The 27,577-nt window shown below is 33.4% G+C and overlaps 2 protein-coding genes across 3 annotated transcripts in view; one reads left to right on the plus strand and one right to left on the minus strand.

Annotated features, from left to right (window-relative positions):
• Window positions 1-77: 77 nt before the first annotated feature.
• The window catches only part of LOC133204531 (transmembrane protein 132C-like), a 91,996-nt gene continuing 64,496 nt past the window's right edge, over window positions 78-27,577 (plus strand). The window contains exon 1 of the mRNA XM_061340279.1: window positions 78-88. The gene's annotated coding sequence lies outside the window, so the exon portion shown is untranslated. The remainder of the gene's footprint in view (window positions 89-27,577) is intronic.
• Window positions 2,816-27,464, minus strand: LOC133204533 (MLX-interacting protein-like). 2 transcript variants are annotated; one of them, XM_061340281.1, is made up of 19 exons: window positions 27,038-27,464; window positions 23,204-23,310; window positions 21,883-21,956; window positions 20,990-21,106; window positions 20,066-20,249; window positions 19,712-19,801; window positions 19,338-19,423; window positions 18,676-19,164; window positions 16,108-16,201; window positions 11,692-11,736; window positions 7,077-7,204; window positions 6,302-6,389; window positions 5,995-6,218; window positions 5,628-5,711; window positions 5,151-5,238; window positions 4,932-5,031; window positions 4,325-4,448; window positions 4,002-4,131; window positions 2,816-3,836 (listed from the first exon to the last, which is right to left on the minus strand). In XM_061340281.1, the coding sequence occupies exons 1-19, from the start codon at window positions 27,349-27,351 to the stop codon at window positions 3,718-3,720; spliced, it is 2,685 nt and encodes an 894-aa protein (XP_061196265.1). In that variant the 5' UTR covers window positions 27,352-27,464; the 3' UTR covers window positions 2,816-3,717. The 2 variants fall into 2 exon arrangements, with proteins under 2 accessions (XP_061196265.1, XP_061196266.1); XM_061340282.1 differs by lacking the exon at window positions 11,692-11,736 and having other exon boundaries at window positions 27,038-27,463.

Consider the following 27,577-nt stretch of genomic DNA (forward strand, 5'->3'; position numbering starts at 1 on the left):
AATTCATAATTATCTGCCCTTGGAAGAAGGCATGGCCCTTCATTTGAACAAACTTGAATCCCCTTTACCCAAGAATACTTTTTGGCAAGTTTGGTTGAAATTGGCTCAGTGGTTCTTGAGAAGAAGAGGAAAATGTGAAAAGTTGACGACAATGATGATGACAGACAACGGACAAATTTTGATCAGAAAAGCTCACTTGAGCCTATGGCTCAGGTGAGTTTAAAAGTGTGTGTGTGTGTTTTTTTTTTTATTGTTTGCAACTCTCAAGTTCTGAAAAATAATAGAGCACTCAAATAAAAGAAAGAAGAGGAATTCCATGCATCACTAGTGATTTCATAGGAAGAATTTGAGTCTTATTCACAGGTTAAGCAAATGATTGACATTTTGACTTGAGTCTGCTTCACAATCCAAAGACCAGCTGTCACAGCTGATTGCAAAAACTTCAGATTTAACTTGGGAGTTCAATTTTTGTAAAATTTTTGTAGCTGCAGGTATTTTTAATCACCCTGCCCTTTTCAACATACCATCAAAAATACAGTATTATCACAATCATTTATTTTTTATTGTTCACATTTTTTCATTCGCAAAATTAATGTATATCATACTAACACTATATGTCATATAATGTCATAGCAACTCATTAAATATACAACAACAGTTTTTGAAACAAATACTATATATATATTATACTCAGAATAATGATTTCAAACCACCTTTAATATAATTCATCTACTTTTAAACAAAACATTCTTCCATTATAAATCTATACAATATGAATTATAGTTATGTATGCTGCCCTTACAAAGTTTCCTTCTGTAATTTTTCAAAAGTTCAGTAATGCAAGAGGCCCTATTATTGATGAGGATAACAGAATTCAGCCAGTGTGACAGGAAATTAAATAATTCATAAATAAAATATTCATTTCCTATGATCAATATTCATGCCTGAACCTGTTGTTTCACAAACATTATTATAGTAAATAAAAGGTTCACTGCAACAAGTACTGAATCATTGTCAAAAATTGAGAACATATTTGCAAAAATTTGTTTCATACAATGTAGCATTGTAAAACCTGGCATACAGACTGAGGTAGATAGGGGTTCACTAGTTTTTACTGATTATCAAACTGTTATACTAACATAGAGTCAACACTGGTAACAAATTCAAATGCCACAGATCAGATATTTATCAAAGATGAAATACATAACATCTTTTCAATTTTAATTCTTTCACACAAGGCAAACAGCAACTTATATAAACCAAGAGAAGTTTCACTACAATCTTGCATAATACATGTAGCTCATGTACCAACAGTAAATCACAACACAAGTTTGTTTAAAGCCAGCATTACACTTCACGAATTTATAGTTGCAGAAATATGGCACTATAAATCTATAAATGTTTGAACATTTAACGTTGAGGTCAAAGACATGGTCATCAAATCTTTTGTGAAAGTTTGTGTAATAGTTACAATTTATACAAAAACTTAATAGATCTGCTAATTTTCCAACACATGAACACACCAAATACATGTATGCTTAAATGGGTGTGGACGCAGATTTTGAGTTAATATTTTCTGAAATTTTCAGTAAAAAGCATTTCAGACCAATATAAAAGCATGATTAAAAACTTCTTTTATCTGAAAATTATTAAAACTACAAATTTTGGGACGTGTTTGAATGATAAAGTAAAATGCATCCCTAATATTTAATAAAAAGTGTATTACTGAAAAATTTTGAAACTATAATCAGAAAACTTGGAGTAGAAACGTGAGAAAGCAAAACCAACACACCTGAGTTGTCAGCTCATGTTAAGTTATACGTGAAAAGTTTAACTAATGAACACACTCAGTAAAACGTAAACATTAATTAACAATAACAGAGGTCATGCCCATGTTTAGAAATTCAGATGTTTGACATAATGTTATGAAGAATGACATCACCGAATTTTAAGAATTTTCATGAGAGTTCATTTCATTAAACTAAGTTATTTTTTGCATAATTTATAAATGTAAACAAAACAACAGTGTAACTTTGTCCAGGCCCCTTTCAATTCTTTAAATCCATGATTAGCATGAAATACTTTACTTGATTCATACCCTCAATCATAAAATGCATTTGTTACTTAGAAAAACTACATGAAGTTTAATGTAATCATTGCCATATTCATACAGTATGGGTAAATATGAAATAATTAAAGTTGCTATTGCCTCACAAGGTATACAAGTTTATTGAGATTTAAGTTTTAGTTCATCCTCTGCTTTTATTAGGAGCAAACTGCCTTTTTAATAGCATGGTTAATACTGCCATTCAACACCGGTACAAACAGACAACAGCAAGTAAAAATGCTTGGTGACAAGAATTCCATCTCTGAAGGACAAGTGGAGCAACTTGCATGAATTGTGAATGGTGCAATAATGTACGATCTATGGCAAAATAAGTTTAAATTTACATTGTAAAGGCACAATTTTAGCAACTTTTCTTGCAAATCCATAAAGTTCACAAATTATACTCATGACTGTTCTTATAATTTGTTGTGCATTCTGTATAAATCTTAAGGTTATTTCCTGGCAGGGAAGATGTCTGCCATGCCACTTTTATATAATGGCCAGGATCATGATACTAATGATAATATTAAATAGTGTAATGTTCAGATATGTGGACTGATACTTTTTTTTCAAACAGCAAGATTATTACTACACATAACTGTAATAAAACATTTAACTTTATTCACCTTTTTATCTACAATTTCATGTACTTTGCATTGCATTATGCCATTTGAATTCACAAAGCAAATCCCCCCCTCCCCCCCAAAAATAACTTACTGACAGTATTGTTTACAGAAAAGAATTAATGACAAACATCTGAAAATTAAATGGTTCATACTTTTGCATCTATTTCAATAATAAAAATGTAGTACAGAAAACATGTTCCTGCATAGTCATCTAGCAAGTTTCAACTATCAAAACAGTCAGAAAAATGTCTGTTGATAATAAATTCATGATATTATTATTTTTCAACATGCTCTTTTAAAAATGATATATATCGATAATATTCAGCATGAATGAGAATTTCTCAATAAAGTCATTTCAACTTACATGTATGTTACATTGTCAAAAATTTGCAAATTTACAAAACCATATCACTTCCATATTCTTAATTCCCTATTGATATTGCTTTGTTTCTTCATTATTGAGCAGTTGTCCTTGGAATATATGCACTTTTAATAAATGCATCAGGGATTTCACATTTACCAAGTTGCTTTAATCTTTTCATTTTGGAAACAACATTTTCTCTCTGAGTTCGATGCCACTCAAATGTAATTCCATAAGTAACCAACAACTTTAAGCCCTTTAATCTTGCTTAGGCTCAAAATCAACTTGAAATAAGTTTATAAGTTACTTGATATTTCTTCATGTACAAACTCAACAAATGCCACTTTATGTCAGGAACTCAAAATCACCTGAACAAAAAGTTGGACATAAAAATTCATCAAACAACACACATATTGCTTTTGCCAGCAACAAACTTTGAATTAAAGCTGCCCTATGTTTTGTCCAATGTTCGTGGATTTCTAGACTGATCTCGTCTCCACAGAAAATCTACCTCAGATTACAGTCCTTAACTGTACACAACGGCAAACATCCGAGGTTGTTCAGTGTGTGCTGAACATTTATCAAACTATGTCTATGAGCACAGCTGGCCTCTGTATGAACAATCAGGTGTCTGTTGACTTGTCTGTTTTGAGGACTGCCTCTGTGGCATGTTCAGGCATGCGTGACGGGTCAGACAGAATACACGTTGTTGTGCTCAGTTGGCGTAATGCATTCAACACAGCTGTAACAATAGAATTTATCATGATGATGAAACCTGCTATATTTGCAAAGGTGATCTAAAATTACTTTGAAATTAATCTTTACAAGCACAGTTCTTTTCCTGACACACATTTTAAAACTTGCATCATTTTAATGTTTTATTCATGAGAATGGCATAAGACCTTACCAGGCCTAAGAACCACTAGTGAGCAATGCTGATCCAGCCAAGCTAAGGTGGTCCTACAGAGTTCATCCACACTGGCTGTAGACACCATGTTATTGTAAGTATCAAACAGACCCTGGATGATGGTGGAAAACTAGGACAATGTCAAGGAAACTTTTCTAATTATGATAAACAGACTCCTCCAGCAAGTTCAAACAAATGAACCCTTATGAGCAATGTTATTAAAACTTGCTTTTATCTATGGGTAATAAATGAACTTTTTTCCCTTCTAAATCCCCAAAATTTAAGAAACTTCACATATTTTGATGAATGCTTTAAAAGGATACAATCCAAAACTTCCAGTTTGTGAGAGTTCTGTTTTTGACATATTCCTGGAACATCTCTTTCATTTGGTCCACCCTCTGTCTCGTGACTGGTACCCCCGTGGCTGGGAGTTGTGCCTGGCACTGACTGTAATAAAAGGTCAGAGGTCAAGATAAACCGTGACTTTGAATTAGGCCATTCCAAGTTTTTGCTATGCTTAGCGTCCGCCTTGGTTTTTGACACCCCATATCATAAAAAACGAACAAAGTCATGAGTCCTCAAATTGAATATTCTGGTCAAAATCACTGAATTCTGTCAATTTCTCAAAATATTTGTCTACAATATGTCATATTAGGAATATTGTAAGCATTGAATACCTTGATTTTGCTGAAGAATAGGTTTTTTCTACGAGAAAAATAGATTAATGAAATCAAATCCTCTGAGTGACGTCATTTTTATGACTATAAAGTCTGTGTTTTAATTATTGGTTTGTGTTTTTTTGCGAATAGGTAGGTAGGTTTTGAAGATGGGTGGACACTAAACAGAGAAAAAACTTGGAATGGCCTTAGAGAATCTTTATTTGAACAGTGATTTACTGTGTCTGCAGTAAGTCCTTGTAATTTAACAAACCTTATTTGAACATTGAGAGATTCTATTTCTTGTCGAAGGATCTCTGCTTCATTTTGCATCTGTGCTCGCTCTGCTTTCAATTTCTTACAATATTCAGCAGCTGCATAAGAAAGAAGCTAGCTTGGTAAAACCTCTTATCATTCTAAAATGTACCAAATAAAAGTTCTCTCTCCACCTCAAAGTAAGATGAGATAGTAACCAGAAATAAACAAGACTTACTTTTTTGAAGCATTGCTGCCTTGCTTACTTTGGCATTGGGATTCTGACTAAGGGTTGGGATCAGTGTGTGAAGTAGGTCAAAGCCACTCTGAAAGAACAAAAATATGGGATCAGTGTGTGAAGTAGGTCAAAGCCACTCTGAAAGAACAAAAATATGGAATTAATGTGTGAAGTAGGTCAAAGCCACTCTGAAAGAAAATAAACATGAGATCAGTGTGTTATGTAGGTCAAGGCCACTCGGAAAGAACAAAAACATGGTATCAGTGTATGAAGTAGGTCAAAGCCTACATGTAAGGACATGAACATTCAATAATATGGACCAATCCTTGAAAAGAACAATTCAGAAATTGTATGCCTTTTTTTTTTTTTTACAACTTTCAGTATTTCCATGATGTCCATGTATTACACACAATGTGAAAAAACTTGAGATTTCTTTCTGAATTTTTGTAACACAAAACTTTTTTGTAGGTTTCAGACCTTGATATTACACCTCCTCTTCTGTTCAGCTGATGTATGATTTAGTCGCCTGTGTTCTCCACCTCTAAATTCTGCATCAGAGTCCTGAATATAAATACAAAATATATACTGTTGAACGTGGCTAATGTCTTAAAATGGTAAAACATTTTCTTTGTTTTGAAGCATTCTAAGAGACTTTTAACTACTGACTCAGTACTTAAATGTGTCTTAGAATGCTTTAAAACAAAGAAAATGTTTTACCATAGTATTTGTATGTACCACTACGTATTGTGTATTTCTTAAGGTTAAAAAAATGAAACTCTTCAAATTTGCTCCACTATACAGAAGGACTTTGTAGTATAAAGATCTAATTAATTTTTTTCCTCACCCCTGAATAGTTGCCAGAGGGACTAGTAACTGACAGACTTTCAGATGGACTGGTAGGATTCGACAACACAGTGGTTGTACTAGAAGGAGGATAGCTGGCCCGCCGAGGAGAAAGAGTCTCAGACAGGTGTGAAGAAAGGGAGGGCAGGGCTGTTTTGGTAGGAGTCAACGTTGGTACACTGCTAATTTTAGAAACTGTTGTTGATGTATTCGTAGATAATTTTACTGAAAAAAGAAATGAAACCTTTTCAGTGTGGAAAATACTGCATTACAAAGAACCTTTATGTGAACACAGTACAATGTTTTACCTGGATTCGAAACAAAGTTGATCAATGTATCTTTGGTAGCTTCAACACCGGGACTCTGTGTTTGTAAAAGTATGCTTGCATCTGTTAGCTAAGGAGATAAAAATAACAAACTTTGTATAACACTTGGACATTTAAAACATGTATCTACAACATTTATAACATGCACATGTCTTCCCGACATACAAAAACATTGAAACTTGCTGGGGTTGTTAAATATCAGCTCACAAAAATTTCTGGTGTCACTTCTTTTGCACAAATGCTATAATCATGCACTCAAAATCAAAGAGAGATAACAAATGAATATGACAAACAGAAGCAATTTTTGACAGTAATAAAGAATCATTAATTTAATGAAAGTCTGAGGTACACAAAGTATTATTAATCAAAATAGAATGAATCCAATACTGAAAAAAGCAAACAAAACTGGATTTATTTTCCTTATTTTATGATGCCTCAGGGCTCTGGCAGTGGCAAATATGTACTTGTTTTGTCAAATATAAAGACTTACCTAACATGGTTCAAATTAAAATTTTGCTCAGTTAGTATAAAAAGAGAAATCACAAGCAAATTCAAAGATTTGTAGTCCCCTGCTTTCGGTGTCTTAGTGGTTGGGATATAATTGTAATTGTGTGTCTGTTTGTGCTGTCTACTGTTTTTGTGACAGACAGAAAGATAGACTGACAGACAAATAAGAATGTCTCCTCACTTTCGCAAAAGCCTCACCTCATTTGGAGCAAATAATAATTAAATGCAGATACTTTTTATTGTACGTTACCTTATATGGAATAGAGGAGACAACAAGGGGTGTGGGAGTGGGTTGTTGCCCTTGGATTGTCACCAGACTAGGAGTTGCCACCCCTCCCGCCTCTTTCTTCACATTGATTATAGCCCCTGGATATGTCCCTGATCAAAAAGAAAAATTAAATGAAGATGGTTTTCATTAAGAATTTTCACAATAAAATATACTATATATATATTAACATAACCACTGTAATTGTGTTCATGACACTGTGCCAACATCAGAATGGTATACAATATAATGGGTATTTTCTGTCAGTGGAATATTTTGCAATTTGACTCCTTATAGGTAGCAAATAAATTTCTGCATTTTTAATTTCTATGGTTGCAATAATCTGCAGAAATTCCAATTAGGGGATATGACTACTGAATATTTAAAGATTTGGTAAAACACTGCAACGTTTTTATATTTTTGCCTATCATAAAAAAAAAATGCCTAGATTTTCATCCCCGCCTGTCCCAATTTTTTACCCCGTCTCGATTTTATTTATTTCTGTTTTTCTTCATCTTGATTCTGATTGGGATCGGTATTCAGCTACCATTCAACTTTCATATAAAATAACTAGGGATGTCAAAATATTTATTTTCTTTAGTCGAATATTCGATTGCATTATTCGAATGATAGTCGAATATATTCGAATCTTTTTCGGAAAATAAAATTTTATTTCAAACCTCATTTGTACACAGACCTAAAATGTGGATAGCGTGTTTATATTAACTAAATCTTGTCCATAAATCGGTATGTAAAGATGTTTTTTAGTAAGCATAAAAAATGACAGTACTATTTATTTTTTAAGCTTATTAAAATAATTGAGGGGTAAGGAGGGGGGGGGGGGGAAACACACAATACCCACAGGCCAGATGTCTGTGATAATTTTAAACAATTGAATATACTTTTTGTCCCGGCTATCAAAATGTCTTTGAATTTTGTAAAAGAATATTAACTTTATAATAATTATCGTAGTGTCCAAACATGTCACGGCTATAATGGGTACATCGTTTGAGATCAAGCCCAATTAATAATTTTACAAACAAAGCGCAGCATACTGAGATAATTTTATTACAAAAACAACACATTAATTGACAAATAATTCTCGTGGAAGTGAAGCATTTCTAATTACTGTACTCTCTACATGTAAAGTCAAAAACAGTTTTTAATGAGGAAAATCATCTTATCGACTGTGTCTGAGGAAAGACGGTTTCTCGATTTTAAGATGAGAATTCCATCTCTTTATCATTCTTTCATTGAATTTATTCATTCGAATATCGTTTCGTTATTCGATCGTCGGTCCATTCGACTGATAGTCGAATAGTCGACTATTCGTTGACATCCCTAAAAATAACACAAACGTCAGCATTATTTTAACAGCTGACAAGATGGTAATTGCAGTAATATGTATTTAACAAGGATCATTGGTTGTGAAAGATTGGTGATGATGTGTAGTAAGAGATATGCATATTTAAATTGACCTCTACTTCGACTTTTAATCGGGCATAATCAATAAATCTGCACTGTCCAATTGATCAGGTCAACAAAAAATCTGCACAATGGAAGAAATAAAAAATATACAGTAAAATCCGCCTGCCCATCTCAAACTTTTAAACCAGAAGTCTCTGATGAGACTGTAGCTCTACTGGTCTGTACGTATAACAAAGGAAAAGTAGCACTTGGATTTGATACTTTGCAGCATGCAGCAATAAACAGAATTAGGTATCTTAATGTAGTCTACTTCTGTGCCAAGTTATATTGAAATCAAACGAAAACTGTAGGAGGAGTAGCTTGTTGAAAGTATTTCACAGAAATTTCTGTTTTTAGTAACCATGACAACATCATTCATCGAAATCAAAAAACGAAATACATATTATTTATCTAAGTGTATTCTAATTGTGTGCCAAATTAGATTGAAATCAGACCAAAACTGTAGGAGGAGTAGCGTTTTAAATGAATTTCACAGAAATTTCTATTTTCAGTAACCATGACAACACCGTTCATCGAAATCAAAAACCGTTGCACTAAATTATGTACCTTATTGTAGTCTACTTGTGTGCCAAGTTATATTGAAATCAGACCAAAACTGTAGGAGGAGTAGTGTTTTAAATGAATTTCACAGAAATTTCTATCTTTAGTAATCATGGCAACACAGTTCATCGAAATCAAAAACCAATGCACTAAATTATGTATCTTAGTGTAGTCTACTTGTGTGCCAAGTTAGATTGAAATCAGACCAAAACTGTAGGAGGAGTAGTGTTTTAAATGAATTTCACAGAAATTTCTATCTTTAGTAACCATGGCAACACAGTTCATCGAAATCAAAAACCAATGCACTAAATTATGTATCTTAGTGTAGTCTACTTGTGTGCCAAGTTATATTGAAATCAGACCAAAACTGTAGGAAGAGTAGTGTTTTAAATGAATTTCACAGAAATTTCTATCTTTAGTAACCATGGCAACACCGTTCATCGAAATCAAAAACCAATGCACTATATTATGTATCTTAGTGTAGTCTACTTGTGTGCCAAGTTATATTGAAATCAGATCAAAACTGTAGGAGGAGTAGCATTTTAAATGAATTTCACAGAAATTTCTATTTTTAGTAACCATGGCAACACAGTTCATCGAAATCAAAAACCGATGCACTAAATTATGTATCTTAGTGTAGTCTACTTGTGTGCCAAGTTATATTAAAATCAGACCAAAACTGTAGGAGGAGTAGTGTTTTGAAAAATTGTTTACAGACAGACGGACAGCTAGACAGACAGACAGACAGCTAGACGGATGGACGACGGACACCTTACTATCGCATAAGCTCTTCTGGTCTCTGACCAGTAGAGCTAGAAATAAGGATAAGATTCTAGGAATTTTTTTTATTATGGCCTTACTATAAAATTGACATGTTGACTGTGTTCAGGGAGAATCACAACTAAAAATAAGCTGTGCTGCTCTACTATCTTCAAGTTAGTGTTCAAATAACATTTATTTCATACCCCCGGTAAGCAATTCTTTCTTTGATTTATACAGGTATTAGCTATAAAATTACAGGTTAAATCAGGCTAAAAACTATTTTGACATCGGCCCCATTTATCATGTTTGCGAATAAAAGATGATGCAATTACATATTAATATCTGATAATATTTTTAGAATATTTTGCCATTGCATTTTTAGTGGATTTTTCCAATCCCAAGAATTGTTTAAAAAATGGACAACGACAGAATATACCCATTATACTATGCATTGCTATAGTTTCCTCAGCTATATAGATTTGTTCTGTCTCAAAGCTTTAATAAAGCTAAACAGATTAAATGTTTGTTACCAAACACATTAAATTACCGTGTTCTGATATAAAATGTATAAATGTCCACTGGAATATTCAAAAGAAGCTGGGTTATTAAACATCAATATATACTTTAATATTAATCATGATTACCAGTACATTTTTCTGATGAAAAAAAATTAAATGGATTTAATTTTCATTTCCTTGAGGACTATGTCCTGGCCAGTAATAAAGGAGAAATATTTTGTTCACAATTGAAAAAAAAATATTAAAAAAAAATAAATAAATAACTTAACATCAAAGCAATACCGATACATGTATATTGAGAGAGTAATGATGACAGTTATGTTTCTAGATCATGTTTACCAATTAAGGTAACCAGACCAATTCATTTTTTGTCCTTTCCCTGAATACAAGGTTCTTCATAAAAAGCAATGGATGTTTCATGTATACAAACAAAGACTAATTCAAGTAATGTTCCTTCAATAAATATCTTTAGGATGTTTAGAACAATGATGGTGTGCATTTTCACATACAAGTTTATAAATAAACATTAATTAATATTACTGTAGACATACATTTTTCCCAAGTGGGATGAATTTATGCTATTTACATGGTCACAAACTTTCCGTGGAAATTTGTCACAGTGAACTTAAAGTGCATTTAAGACAAACAAAGGCAATCTAAGAAATCTGAGTAATTTTCCAGCCACAGTTGAACAAAAATGTTGGTTCCGCAGAATGCTGCTGACCCCATGGAAAAAAGTACATTTACAGTATTTTAAACAGGAAATCAATAAGATCTTTAGTACAAAAATATCCATCAAAAATACAATTAAAAAATTCTGTATCATATTTGATTGAAACTGGAAAGTGAAATCAAATCCTGTCATACTGTATTTTTAAGTGATAAACCGATTATTCAATGCTTCCTCTACTGTTAGGCTACATGTATGTCATATTTACAATAGGATAACCATTGGTACCTTACATTCTCAAACTCTTATCAATGACCAATTACATATATACATGTATTACAAAATACAATACATGCAACTTGTAAATTTGCAAATTTTATCTTTTTTTATTCCTTTGGCAGATACTGATACTAGCTGTTATTAGCAAACGATATATTTGAAGATAAAATTCACATTTCAAATTAATAATTAAAAACAAGAATTAGATAAAATATATCAGTACTGAAATGAATGCAAAAAAATTTTCCATACAAGAAAAAATATTAATAAATAAAGCATTCTTGAAATAAAATATCTTTAAAAAATTCATAATTCAGGCATGCATGTGCAAAATCACTCTTACCAATTTGCTGAACTTGGGATAATTGCATTCCTTTGAGGATCATGTCTATTAAGTAATTATAAATATTGCAAGGAAAAGGGTCAGTTGTATATTTTCTGACAAAAACATAGAAAGATCTCTTCTCTAATAAGTACCTACTACCTTTAAACAAACTCAAAATATCAACAAACTGTCAGTCTCTGGGGACCAATCAGGCATATATTACCTTAAGAATCATGATTAGATCATCACCTGTACATGAAACATGATGATGAAATAGCATGAAGGTATTCAGGAGGTCAAGGTCAAATCAGCACGCTAAATTAGCATATTCTGATGTTTTCTGTGACCATGCAGGGTCTGTTTTACTTCAGGGGAAAAATATGTCAATCATCATGTGATTGTTACATGACAGTCTGATTAAGAGTCAAAACAAAAGGTGATAAGATACAGGTATTAAGTAAACATCTTATAATCAGGACTATACATTGATATGTAAATTATTGGTTGGAAAAATTTCCAGTGATTGCATTTTTAAATTTTAAATTCTTCACTTTACTTGAGGATAATTTTGGAAAGTTTGCAAAAATGCAGAGAGCTACAAAATTATGCTAACGAAAATGTAAATTATTATAAATTATAGAAATTTCAAAGACTATATAATTATATTTATAAACTTACAAATCAAAATAATTTGTTGTTGTTACTGTTTTTTTTTTAATTATTATTATTATTTATTTTTTGGTTTGTGTTTTTTTTGTAATGAAATAAAGAAAATGAAATCCTTTTATTTCTCAGAAAAGAATAGTAATTCTTTTATAAATAGAGTTGAGCACCGGCCTTCATCAAGCCAAAAACACAAATACTTCCTTTGAAATCATATTATAAGTTGGTGTAAATACAAGTTCATCATGACCAAACTGAGATAGAAAACATCCCTCTGTCAAAGATACATCAAATGACAAATTTTGTTGATTCTAAGCTTCACACTTGATGAAAAAGTCCTGATCCATAACTAAGCCATACTTCATAAATTCTAAGCCTTGAAATTATAAAGACCTTATAATTCATAAGTTACATTCTTGTCTACAGGTAGCTGAAAAAAAGCTCTTCAGAAAAGCATTAGAAGTTTTGGTGGATAAAACAGTGGCTACAGCTAACTTCCTACCTTCAGATCTGTAAAAATTGGGATGGTATCCATCCCAATTGTTTCATACCAAGCGAGCTAGAGATCTACAGCTACTTAAACTTCCCATATGCCTGACCATGACAACTGATTCCATGGGCACTTGCTTAATTTTATTATTATAGGTGATGTACTTGTTCAAGATTAGCCTAAAGCAATTTGAAAGAGGTTGTCTTTGAAAAAAAAAAGATATTTTCAACACCACCATCCCCCTTTTTAAAAAAAATATTTTTAGTCAATCAAATTATCTGGTTTACATATTTGTTACATTATTACTATTTGTAATAGCCTTTCTAACAAATGTCATGTATAGGAGGAACGATAACTCTAATTTATTGCAGAATTGTTCATAGTCAGCCATACTGACATTCCATGACTCGGAGTTTCAATTAAGTAAATAGATTTGTGCCTCAACATGAGACAAGTTAAGTACTGTTTAAAATTTTTGAGCAAGTAGCATTATTCTCACGTTTTTGTCCAGGAAAATCATGTAAAGCAAGAATATTTGCGTAACAAAATGCAGACCAACATATTCGAAAAATTAAAAAAAAAATTTTTGAAGTCAAATGAAAAAATACGCTTAGGATTCACACATTTTCTGAAAGGGTAGAGGTACTGCTACAAAATGTAGAAAAATGGAATTTTTGAAGCTGTTGATTTCTGTTCCTGATTTTTTTAAAAGAATAATTGCTAATGAATCACATTAGAAAAATATAGATTAAAATTGCATTTGATGATACATGTATACATTTCATTTCTTGCAATAATTGATATATTTATATCTGAGTGATACATATAGCATTATAGATTTAAGTGAAATCAAGCTATATTTTTTTAATTTATTTCATTTTATGTCTCCCAATATTTTGTTATCAAAATGGAGTTTTCCCCATACTTCATAGTTTTTTATCAAGCACATTGATTTTTTTCTCTCTTTCTCAAATATATTTCACTTGTTCTATAATATTGGAATGTTTTGAATATGAGTTATAAAAAGACAACATATTTAAATAAAACACTGAATGTACAGTCAGATATTCATTATTAAATTGCCTCCCTTTTTGAACAACTTTATATAGTGATTTTCAATTTCTTTTAATTTCTTATTTAAACTACGAATATTACAAAATCTCTTTGAGTCCTTAATAGTACAAGTACCAATTTTACATATTCGAAAACCAAAAGATTCTGAGACATGATTCATAATTTAAAGAGTAAACAAATATGGATTCACTTAACTCACTTCACCTTCAAATAAGTTAATATTAGCTATGCAAAAAGGTCAAAATCAAGCAATCATAGTCAAAACATGGCATATACAGTCAAACCTCGTTATCTCTAACTAGATGGGGTCGAGAAAAACTTAAAGATATCCAAGGATTAGAGATATTGAGGGTAAAGGGTAAAATACTTAAAGAATAAGTAGTTGGGACTTCCAAATCAATTCAATATATCCATGGTATTTGAGATACCCATGTTCAAGATACCGAAGTTCAACTGTATTTGATATTACATCTATATATTTCTAAATAAAAGTTTCATTTTCTTTTTGGAAAAATCTTTAAATCTTTTCATCTATATCACAGGCACTTGGGGGCTGGACCCCCCCCCCCCCCCCCTTTTCCATTTTGTTTTCTTTTTAAATCTGGGGTGACCAGCTGGTGCACACCAACAAAATTTACCCTTGATGCAACTCATTTAATCAAAATATTTACAAATCGGTGGCACTTAAAAATGAAATGGAAATATGAAAAGGATGAAGAATGTGTAAAAAATTAATTGATGTATGCATGTTCCATGTTTTTTATTGCTTTTGATAAATAATAATGAATGCAAAGTTTAAGCAAGGTGGCAGACTACAAGATAAGAGTTGCAAGCCTTCTCTCTTTATATGTATCAGTCGAAAACAATATACTTAAAAACAGCTTATTGAGATGAAATGGTTACATTATTGATATCATGTAGTGCATATTAGAATACAAAAATAGGAAAAAGGTGTGTCAACCCCAATTTTATTTAGGAAAAAAAATGGAAAGGGGGGTCAAGGTCAAAGGAATGGTCAAGGTCAAAAAATGTTGATGCAGTTGAATAGCTCTCATCAGTATGTATCAGCATATGAAGTTTGATAACTCCATCTTGAATGGTATCTTTAAAACTGAGCTAAAAACTTATTTAAGAAAAGTGAGGTCAAAGGAAAGGTCAAGGTAAAAAATATTGATGCAATTGAATAGCTCTCATCAGTATGTATCAGCATATGAAGTTTGTTAAAAATATCTAGAATTGTTTCATTAAAACTGAGCTAAACACTAATTTAAGAAAAGTGAGGTCAAGGTCAAAAGAAAGGTTAAGGTCAAAAAATGTTGATGCAGTTGAATAGCTTACATCAGTATGTATCAACATATGAAGTTTGAATACACTATCTTGAATGGTATCTTTAAAATTGAGCTAAACACCAATTTAAGAAAAGTGAGGTAAAGGTCAAAGGAAAGGTCAAGGTCAAAAAATATTGATGCAGTTGCATTGCTCTCATCAATATCTATCAGCATATGAAGTTTGATAAAAATATCTTGGATAGTTTCTTTGAAACTGAGCTTTGAACAGAGCTAAACGCAAAGTGTGACGGAAGGACGGAAGACGGACATGACAAACACTATATGCCCCGGCCATATTCATGGCGGGGCATAAAAATCAGCATTGATTTTGAAACTTTCTCTGAAAAAAAATTTCTCACCTACCAACTGACCCAATTTTTTCATCCCGAGTCAGGCGAGGGCAAGCAAACATTATTTTAAAGTTGGTCTAATTAACGTGAACATACAGTACATGCTTTTGTTCATACATGTTTATCATTATCTAAATACACAAGTTCTTCTGACCCAAGAAAAAACAATGATTTTTTTTGTTCAACTAACATTATAAGTTCTGACCTGATTGTTCTCATTATTTGTAAATCTGTCCACATTCATTCCTTCTGCCTGGTCACTTATTTAGAGGGAGACAACTCTTTGATTTGTAACAAATCAATTTCCCACTCCCAAATTCAACTCAGACAAATATATACATACATGTTTTTGACATGCTTGGCTATTACCACATTCAAGGCTGTTCAATTCAAGGCTATTCAGGAAGATAAACAAGTAGCTCTCATAGCTCTCAAGTTTCAATCAGAGAAACTATTCGAACACTCCAAGATGATACACACACTGAGACAAATAGAATGTCAGAGAAAAACAAACTGTTAAATAACTAACCTGTTGTAAGAAGCTGGGCTAAGTATGTGTTGTTTGCAGAAGGGGCTGGAGTTGGAGCAATCATTCTTTGCTTTGGTCGAGTTGCAGGTTTGTTCTGAAAATACATACTTCATTTAGATACTGAACTTCAATCATTATACAGATGTGCTGCAAAAATCATGATGTTTCTGATTTTTCACTTAAAATAGGATTCTTTGAGATTTGCAACATCTCAGTTTTCTTATTTCTTTCTCTAAATATACATGAATGCTATTTTTTAAGTATCTTTTTAGATCTATCAAAATTTTAATATGTCTCCCATTCCTATCTTTTAAATACAGATTATCTTCTTGTTAAAGCTATTCAATGACTATCAACAAATGAGTTCCAAAAATATTGGAACAAAATATGATGCTGATATAGAAAAACAAGAGGCCCATGGGCCACATCGCTCACCTGAGTAACTTTGGCCATGCTGTTCTTTACCAGATTCCCCCCCCCCCCCTTGTAATACCTATTGTGGCCCCGCCCTACCCCGGGGGGTCCTGTTTGAACAATTTAGAATCTACACTACCCAAGGATGCTTCCACATAAGTTTCAGCTTTTCTGGCCCCGTGGTTCTTGAGAAGAGGATTTTTTAAGATTTTTCCTATATATTTCAATGTAAAACTTGGATTCCCTATTGTGGCCCCGCCCTATCCCCCGGGGTCATGATTTTAACAATTTAGAATCTACACTACCCAAGGATGCTTCCACATAAGTTTCAGCTTTTCTGGCCCCGTGGTTCTTGAGAAGAAGATTTTTTAAAATTTTTCCTATATATTTCAATGTAAAACTTGGATTCCCTATTGTGGCCCCGCCCTACCCCCGGGGGTCATTATTTTAACAATTTAGATTCTACACTACCCAAGGATGCTTCCACATAAGTTTCAGCTTTTCTGGCCCAGTGGTTCTTGAGAAGAAGATTTTTTAAAATTTTTCCTATATATTTCAATGTAAAACTTGGATTCCCTATTGTGGCCCCGCCCTACCCCCGGGGGTCATTATTTTAACAATTTAGAATCTACACTACCCAAGGATGCTTCCACTTAAGTTTCAGCTTTTGTGGCCCAGTGGTTCTCGAGAAGAAGATTTTCAAAGATTTTTCCTATATATTTCAATGTAAAACTTGGATTCCCTATTGTGGCCCCGCTCTACCCCCAGGGGTCATGATTTTGATAATTTAGAATCTACACTACCCAAGGATGCTTCCACATAAGTTTCAGCTTTTCTGGCCCCGTGGTTCTTCAGAAGAAGATTTTTAAAGATTTTTCCTCTATATTTCAATGTAAAACTTGATTTCTCTATTGTGGCCCTGCCCTACCCCCGGGGGTCATGATTTTAACAATTTAGAATCTACACTACCCAAGGATGCTTCCAAATAAGTTTCAGCTTTTCTGGCCCACTGGTTCTTCAGAAGAAGATTTTTAAAGAATTTTCCTATATATTGCAGTGTAAAACTTGGATTCCCTATTGTGGCTCCGCCCTACCCCCAGGGGTCATGATTTTAACAATTTAGAATCTACATTATCCCAGGATGCTTCCACATAAGTTTCAGCTTTTCTGGCCCAGTGGTTCTTCAGAAGAAGATTTTTAAAGATTTATTCCTCTATATGTCAATGTAAAACTTGGATTCCCTATTGTGGCCCCGCCCTACACCCGGGGGTCATGATTTTAACAATTTAGAATCTACACTATCCCAGGATGCTTCCATATAAGTTTCAGCTTTTCTGGCCAAGTGGTTCTTGAGAAGAAGATTTTTAAAGATTTTTCCTATATATTTCAATGTAAAACTTGGATTCCTTATTGTGGCCCCGCCCTACCCCTGGGGGTCATGATTTTAACAATTTAGAATCTACACTACCCAAGGATGCTTCCACATAAGTTTCAGCTTTTCTGGCCCCGTGGTTCTTGAGAAGAAGATTTTTTAAGATTTTTCCTATAAATTTCAATGTAAAACTTGGATTCCCTATTGTGGCCCCGCCCTACCCCCGGGGGTCTTGATTTTAACAATTTAGAATCTACACTACCCAAGGATGCTTCCACATAAGTTTCAGCTTTTCTGGCCCAGTGGTTCTTGAGAAGAAGATTTTTTAATGACCCCACCCTATTTTTGTCTTTTCTTGATTATCTCCCCTTGTAAGGAGACTTGGCCCTTTATTTTTACAATTTAAACTCCCCTTTACCCAGGGATACTTTGTACCAAGTTTGGTTAAAATTGGCCCAGTGGTTCTTGAGAAGAAGTTGAAAATGTGAAAAGTTTACAGACGGACGGACGACGGACAACGGGTGATCAGAAAAGCTCACTTGAGCTTTCAGCTCAGGTGAGCTAAAAAGAAGCCTTTTGACAATTGAGGTAAAAATGAGTTGAGTTCACCCTCTTATCATGACCAATCTGAGCATAAGTTTCAGGATATTGAGAAAGATTTTAAGATATATTGATTGGATAACACTTGAAGGGAAAACAGCAAAACACGAAGATATCTCTGACCTTCTTATCTGAAAATTTGCATGTACATTTTATTGACATAACTTTCAAATCTAACTTACTGGCTTTACAAAATTGCCTTCCTTTTTCTGTGTTGATTTTTTGGACACCTGCGGTGCACTTTTACTCTTGGTGGGGGGTCTAGATGGTGGTGTTGCAGGACTTTTTGTATTCTGATTTCTCAAGACTGGATTTTTGCTAAGTAAAGCCTCCTCCAATGACGAAATTTTGGGGATTGCAGGCTCTGAAGGTGAATGTGACACTGTAGGCACAGAAGGCACACTGTTTATTGAAGTCTCCTCATTATTTTGGGGCAAGAAAAAGAGAGTGTTTGATGTGTTTTGTTGCGTTTGAGCACCGGACTGTTGCTGCTGCTGCTGTTGCAGTTTTATTAAGAGTTGACTTTCAGGACTGTTTACATCAGTAAAGGATGCACTATTAATACTTCCCAGAAGGCCACTTAGGAGGTCTCCTAAAGTCTTGTTTCCTGGGGACTGAGGCTGTAGTTCAATTCCTGGAGACTGAGTCTGAACTTGTCTCGTGTCTATGGTCTGAGATTGAAAATAATGAAAATATACTTGCAATTGAAGGTAAATAGCAAAATTAGTGAAAAAAAATTATTCATACATATATATTTAATTTTTTTATGCCTTGGAATTATTTAGGAAGGAACTATCAATTTTCTACATAATTTTTTTTTTCTTATTGTTGTGTAGTACTTTACATTCGAGTTTGAAGTGGTGGTGTCCATGTTCTGATTTCCTGTGAAGTACATCACATTATTACCCTGTGAGCGAGTGGTCACAATATCTAAAAGATTGAACAAAACATGGTAGGATATATATTTATGAGCAACATTAAGAAATGGAATTATTACATTTCATGGCAGTTCAATTTTTATAGACAACTCTCACCCCTATTTACAACCTCCATGAATATTAAACAATTAGACCCCTGTTTATTAAATTATGTCCCTTGAACCAATGAATTTTAAGCAATCCACAGAATTAATACATGTACAATGATTTCAGAATACAACAAATCATCCACATCAAATTATTCTGTGCTACTGTGATCAGTTTATGAATATTTATATACCTTGAATTGGATCATAGTCCATCAAATCATCAAGATTTGGTTGCAGAGGAACCAACCCTGGCTGCATCAGGTCAGCAGTTGACATTCCATCTAAAATCAGAGAACTGACTTCAATTACAAACTTTCTTTATTATCTCACTCATTGCAAAATATGCCAAATAAAGCCTAACTTTAACACCTCATCTTAAAATCTGAGTATTGCAATTAATGTATGAAATTCCAATTTTTGAAACTTAAAGTATAAATCATTTTTGTCTCTATCACCCATAACATCAAAGGATCCACTAGTCAGTAACAGAAGAATTAGTAAACCAGAGTTATCTTTCTTTTCATTGCTTCAGAAAAGCTACTTACAAAATTCTTTTGGGTTGGGAAATGCAAAAGGATGATTCAGATTGTTGAATAGAGAATCGCTGCTGAAGTCAATGTCCATGAAGTCTGTCGAGTTGAGCAGCAGATCGGTGGCTGACATCTGCTGATTATTGGGGATGGTCAATACCTCTCCCACTCGGGACAGTAACTCAGTGTTAGAGGCTTTCTGAAAATTTATAATTCATAATCTGTCCATCATTCAATGCTCTGTCTTAAAAAACAAAACTAACAGATAATGGATGATTGTAAGGAAAGTGAAAATTTAACAAGGATGTTCAGTATCTCAGAAGTCTGACATGGCAAACCATGTAAACTTTGGTTCTATAAAACTTGGATAGTAGATAAAGCAACTTTCTGAATAAAAAAAAAGGTATATGACTGCCCTTCCTATTGGACTTTGCTTACCAATATTTACAGCACATACATGATTGTACTTTCAATCAGAATACAAAGTCAACTGTAATAGGAGAAGACAATAAAGCAGGTTTGAACCAAAGATTTCAGCAAGCAAAAGCTTTCAATTAAATGTCTTAAAATTTCCCTTTTGAGGTAAAATGACTGCATATAATTTTGGCCAGAATATTTTGTAAAAAGGTATGGAAACATTTATTAATAAGATATTAATTGCTACAACCCAAAGATTTTAATGTGCTCCCAATCCTTAAAACATGGTGGATGGTTGGAAACCATAAAAAATCTGTGACTCAAGACATTCAAATATCAAAGAAAATTATCATTTTTTTAAAAATTTGTCTAAATAGTGACTATACATGCTTTTTCACATCATCTTCATTTAAAACAGGAATGCAACAGATTTTAAATTATCACATTGCTTTTGTGTTCAGGATTCATGATGTAGTAATTAACACTCCTCCTGACTTCATTATTGTTAAATATCCCACCCACCATATCACTGCTGAAGTTCTTGGCAAGCTGACTCTTAGAGAATTTCCTCCAGCTTTTGTATTCCTTGGTAACAGTATCCAGTCTTCTTTTCCAGTACTTCCCTTCCAGCACAATTGCCTAAATCATAAAGCTTTATTAACAACTTTCTCATATTAAGTTTATATCATTTCATTAAAATTTCTTAACAAAATACTCAAGTAAGTTGCTTACAACTAGACTTACAATCCAAAAGACTCCAACAACATTGCAAATTTAACCCATGTAAATAACTATGTACTCCAAATTATAATAATCTGACCCTACTAAGTATTTTCACGATCTGTGTTTTGAACTGTGAAATCACATTCTTTTTTTCGCTTCTACAATTCCTGCCGCAAAACATTCCCATCTTCACAAAAATGTTATATTCCACATCCCAAGACCTTCGTTTAGACCAAATATCCTTAGCAATTAATGGTTATTGGGCACTCTTTGGTATATGGTAATAGACAACCCAAGCACACATACTGAATGAGTTCACTCGATACAGACCAGCATTACATATATTGCAAATATGTGATGTTCATAATGATACTGTCAGTACAAGTTATAAGTACTTTATTTACTTCTTGGCAAATGTCATGTAACCTATATAGACCCTATGGCCCCAAAAAAAAACATCAATTTTTTTTTCAAACCTACCAATGCTTAGAGCAAAACATGAGTATTCAAGCACAATTTCTTCTCAAATTTTTGCAAAGAAACCAAAAGATGAAAGAAAATAGAGGGACACTGGTTACACATTTATACTACTCTCCAATATCACCCACCCCCCAACCCCCAACAAATCTCCACCATGTTAAATTTTCAGTTTTAGTGAATTTGTTTACTCTGTAAAGTACAGAATAAGATACCTCTGGCTTGGTATGTATGTCATCTGATAATGGAGAAGCAAACTGGCAAACTGTTGGCTTTTTCCCATAAATATCTAAAAAAAGAAAAGCATGCTTCCTTAACATAATTTTGATGAACCTTTACATGCAACTGCATGAAGCTAAAACAGAACACCATCAATGTTAAGATGCAAGGAGCATGTCTGTGATGAAGGGTTTTCCAGCAGCTGTTAATCACTTTATATACTCATCTAATTTGTTGCACAACAGCTGATAAAGAGATTGGATTTTTACTGTGGATTTTCAGAAAATACATGGCTAAAACATTAATATTGACAGTATTTTTCAATTAATTTACTTCTTTTTCCTTTTTTTTTCTTTGCATGAAAAGTTGAAATAACTTGACTGCCTGTCATGTTTATTGGTTAACTATGGCCCATATCTTTACACCAAATCAACAGGTCATAATCTACATAAATATGTAATACATGTATCATGTTCCTCATAGATATTTTAATTTCTATACATATCATTAAGTCTATTTCAATCTAAACAATGCTTGACTGAAGCTGTATTGCTAAGGCAATTTTACCTTCATTCTTATGCTCAATGCTTGCTCCCCAGCTGTGACACGTTAAAATTTTAAACATTCACATTATTTTCCTGCACAGTAATAGAATTATACAGCTAGTTCTCATGTTTGTTACCTCAAATACTACAGACTGCTTAGGACTGCCTAGACAAAGTCACAAGTGAGCTTATGTCACAGTCTGAGAAATAATCACTTAACTGTGTCTATCTACATTCAAAGAGTTAACTAATGGTATAATTTTGATTGATTTTCATAAATCCACAATTTTTAATGTCATATTAGATTATTCTTTAATGCATATCAAACACCTATAATATCCATAGATGCCAAGGCAAGATATTGAATTGAAATTGCATATAATCTTATAGAACAGACCCCCCCCCCCCCCCCCCAAAAAAAAAAATATATATATACAAGGGTTTGATAAAGTATCTTGAATAGTTTCTTTAAACTTAGCTAAACACAAAGGGTGAGGTCAAGGTCAAAGGAAAGGTCGAGGTCAAGGAATGTTGATGCAGTCAAATAGCTTTCATCAGTATGTATCAGCATATGAAGTTTGATAAAAATATCTTGAATAGTTTCTTTGAAACGCAAAGTGTGATGAAAGGACAAGACAGACATGTCCCTGACTCCCAGCCATATGCATAGCAGGGCATGAAACATTATTCTTAACACAAAATATCAAACAAATGGAATGACAGGAATAACAGCTATCAAAATAAATTTTAAAGATGAGGTAAATATTTTTACATTGCATGCACCATTCCCTCCAGATGATGTTGTTTAGCCTGACTTTGTCCTTCACAGTTAGATGCAGCCCCCTGAACGCCTTCCATTTAGGTGAGGTCAACTTTCCACTACAATAGACACACAGTACATATATCATTCAACTTAGTCAATCTCAAGGCATCAGAAAGTATGTTACATCTGTGTTAAACACAATTGTTTTAAACAGATCAACTTGTAGCATTTCATTTTAACCTACTATGAAAATATACACTACAAACATTTCTTTAATGCACTAGTACTTATTAATGAGCATGTAATATTCATGACCCCGAACCACTGTCTAAGGAGACCTAGACAAAATGCTTAAACTTAATCACAGAATTAAAAGATCTTAACACATAGTTTACCTAGTTGTACTACAACATTCAGGGGGCATAACTAAATCTAATTTATTTATACTATTTTTAGTCATGTTTACCTTATCAAATCTCAACAACTGCTCAGAGAAAATGTCCTGGATTTTCTTCTTTCCATATCCACTATATAATTTTTTCCCAGTATTTTAATGATGTTTTCTCCCAAGAGAGTTGCTCATTTTGTGAGAAAGCATTGGACTTTCTAATGTGGGGAAAAATTGAAATAAAACCCCCCCAAAAAACCTTTTTTAATGAACTTAGGCCATTCTAAAATATGCTTTTTTAATACAATGTCCTTTTTTAATGAACTTAAGCCATTCTTAAAAATGCTTTTCTAATACAATGTAACTCTAGAGGTTAACCTGGATATTATCTATGAAACAACTTTGTTCCATGAAGCAAAGAAAAAAACCCCAAAATTACACAATAACAAAACTGAGTTCCTGGATCTACTTGCCTAATCACTGCAACATATGGCTTAGACTTACAATTGATGATGTTTCTTGATAATATGCTATTACACTGCCAATAACACTTGATAATAATTACATTAAAGACAAGTCCAAAAATCAAATGTTTAACAAAGTATCTCTGACATACTTCAGGACCTAACTTTATATCAGATTTAAAACAGATCTAGCATGCTGCCTTTATTCTTCATTTTTCCCCTGTGCATTGATTAATAGATAGACATGGTGATCATCTCCTCAAGAACTTCACTTAAGGAGGGAATAACCAGGTTCACAAGAGGCCCCCGGACACAAACACTGACCTTAGTTGTTGTGCTCTTCAATGCACTGACAAAGGAACCTCATATACTTATATCACTCAAATATTTAGACTTATCACACTTAGCAATGAGTCCTCAAGACAATGTAAACAAGCATTCTGAGAGTATTGCATTAGCAATACTAGTCCCCTACCGGCAAGTGTAATCTGGTTCCCGTTAAGAATTGAAAATGCCATAATTCCGTCAAAAATTAATAAAGCGGGACGAAATGCAAACTTGATCTATAAGTAATCAAGGTAAAGCCACATACCAAAAATCAGCTCAATATCTACAAGCGTTTAGAAGAAAATTGCGGAAAACCCGTAAAAATTGAAAAGGCCGTAATTCCGTCAAAAATCAATGAAGCGGAACGAAATGCAAACTTGATCTGTAACTCATCAAGATACACTCACATACCAAAAACCAGCTCAATATCTGCAAGCGTTTAGGAAAAAAGTGCGGAAAACCAAGTGGGACAGACTGACAGACAGACAGAGGGACAGACAGACAGACAGACAGACGGACAGACAGACGGACGGACAGACTCAGAGGAAACCTATAGTCCCCTCCGGTTTCACCGGTAGGGGACTAATAAGAATCTATCTACACATCAAGGATGCTTAGGAAATTGCAGTCCAATTGTTTTGGTACAATATTGCATTTAAATTATCTATATGGTGGTCTTCCTCTGGACTAAATTTGTCAAAATCAGTATTGCGGCTTACCCCAGCTAGGTATAGTTTGTACATGTAGTAAGAAGATCAATAGTTGCACACCGAGTAACAGGACTAGAAAAGAATGTTTATGCATGATGAACGAGAAATATCTTAAAATGTAAATCCCATTGTGTCCTTATACTAAGCACTGAATAACTGAAAATCTCAATGTAATAAAATTTTCACATTTTTGCTCAATTGTTTCTACAGAAAATGACTTGTACATGACATCATTCTTTATTTTTCTTATAATAGTTATTACCTTTCCAATGTTTCCGTTAACACAAATTTATGGGTAATTTATGCATAAAAAATACTTTATACCCCTAAAAAATCACCCAAAGGGTCATCATGACACAGAAAAAATATGAAAACAACTTATAAAAAATTGGGTTCAATGTTGTTGCCTGGATGGAATCAGTTTACTAATCTGCATTCAAAGATTCTAGGAATAAATCATTGCTTTAATTTCCAAGTGACAGTGATTGGAGTTAGTCTCATTCAAGCAGAGGTAAAGTCCGACGAGCTAAAATATTAGCATATCAACAATCTATTTATATTTTCAAATGAGCTATCCAATTCTTAACAAAACCGGAAGTCCGAATTTAAAAGAAATCACATCTGACATCAGCATATTTATTTCAGTTTGGCTTTGTAAAAAAAGACTGAGGATGGTAATAATAAGGTCAGCGAAGTTCAAATAATTAATGAACAGTTTTGCAAAACGTTCAAAGAACTTTCAAATGTTGCCTCTTTAAAGACGTGTTACCAACATGGCGGAATCGGTAGAATGTGTATTAAATAAAACAAGTACAATTATATTTTTTACTTTCATATTTTTAAACATCAAATTATGATGAAAAGAAGCATATCTAGTATAACATCTAAAAGCTAAACAAGAATATACTTTGACCCTCAAAAATTCTCTTTGACTTCCAAAGGTTTACTTCAAAGGGTCATGATGACCCTTGGTTTTCAAAGTTAGCGTAAACACCGTCTTTCATTTAAAGAAAGAGAAAAAACACTTGACTATACTTGAATCCAGTTCTTATTATATGGGCTAGGCATTGGCCTTTCAACTGGTATATTCAATCAACAGATTTTTTTCCCTAAACATTCTACGCATCCCTTCAGTTCAACCAGTATATTGATATAACAGTGACTTCAAAGTCTGTGGGGATTTAACACCATGAAAATGGCCTCCAATTCAGAAAGGGGTCCATTATTATTTGTGATTTTCTGTTACTTGCCATCAATAATATTAACAATAAGGAAGCACATGTTCAGAAAAAAAAAAATTGAAGTCACAATCAGATTATCTTTGGAAATAATGACAATCTTGTGCTCTTGACAGCAATGTTCGAAATTTTCCATTTGATTTCTGTAAACTCAGAAATATCCCTTCATACTTTGTTTGTGTCAAATTTGAGGGAAAATGGTTTGGAAACAATAAATTTTAAAATATATTTTTCTAAAAATTCAGGTGGATGTGCAAACTCATGTTGGACAGACATCACTGACATTCAATCATGTTGATGATTATGTGTTGTGTCCAGTATTGTAAAATAATCAGTCTGAGAGTGTGACATTATTAGAGCAATCAAAATCATGTGGAGATGCTCACCTTTCAGGTGAGCAAACTGCCTGATATTGCAACATGTGCAATGATGATTGAAAAAACTTAGTCTTAGCTAGTGCTAATGTGCATTTTGGAATTAACCACATTAGAACATTGACTTTGAACTTTGTTGCAAAGTTTGCAATCTTTTACAATAAAATGTTATATAAGCTAACCTTCATAAGTTCATATAATTTTTTGTTTTTTTCTGGATCGTAACTCTTGAATTTATAAAATATTTAGCAACAGTTGCTTTGAATGTCATATATCACCAAAAATTTAATGCAATGGCCAATGGGGGCAGTTACAACGGAGTCGGATGATGAAATACTGTACCTGTACGCCAGGGACATGCAGTCAAAAAGTTTGGTGAGAGAGTCGTCAATCGACAGTGTTGCATTGGGCCCAAATGGATAAGAATTCGACGGTGTTTTGTTGGCAGTATTAAAATCATAACCAGTCTCTTCCAATTGTGGCTTGACATCTTCATCGTCATCTTCTTCGTCGTCTTGGTATTTGCCATGCACGTTTGTTATCATAAAATGCCCACTGTGAATGGGTTGCTCGTGTTGTGCACTCTCTTCCATTTTGCAATTTTTAAGTGTTGTCGCCTGAGAAGAAGAAGTCGAGGTTTTCTCTATTGCCATCATATGACAGCGCTCCTGTGTCTGTTTTCATGGAGAAAAATATTCCAGTTATTTTGCGTTTGTCAACAACAGACCATCCGCCATTACAGATCATGTAAAATATGCGTGATAGATTGCGTCCTTCACCCTTACTTCCGGTTATAGTTACGTAACGTGAAATAGAAGAATTGGAATGGGAATGAGCCGCACAGACAATGAGTCAGGGCCACTGATAAGTTTGTTATGGAAG

Source organism: Saccostrea echinata, unplaced genomic scaffold (genome assembly GCF_033153115.1).
Source record: "Saccostrea echinata isolate AGI-Se365-2 ecotype Australia unplaced genomic scaffold, CSIRO_AGI_Sech_v1 ptg000054l, whole genome shotgun sequence".
NCBI lineage: Eukaryota > Metazoa > Mollusca > Bivalvia > Ostreida > Ostreidae > Saccostrea > Saccostrea echinata.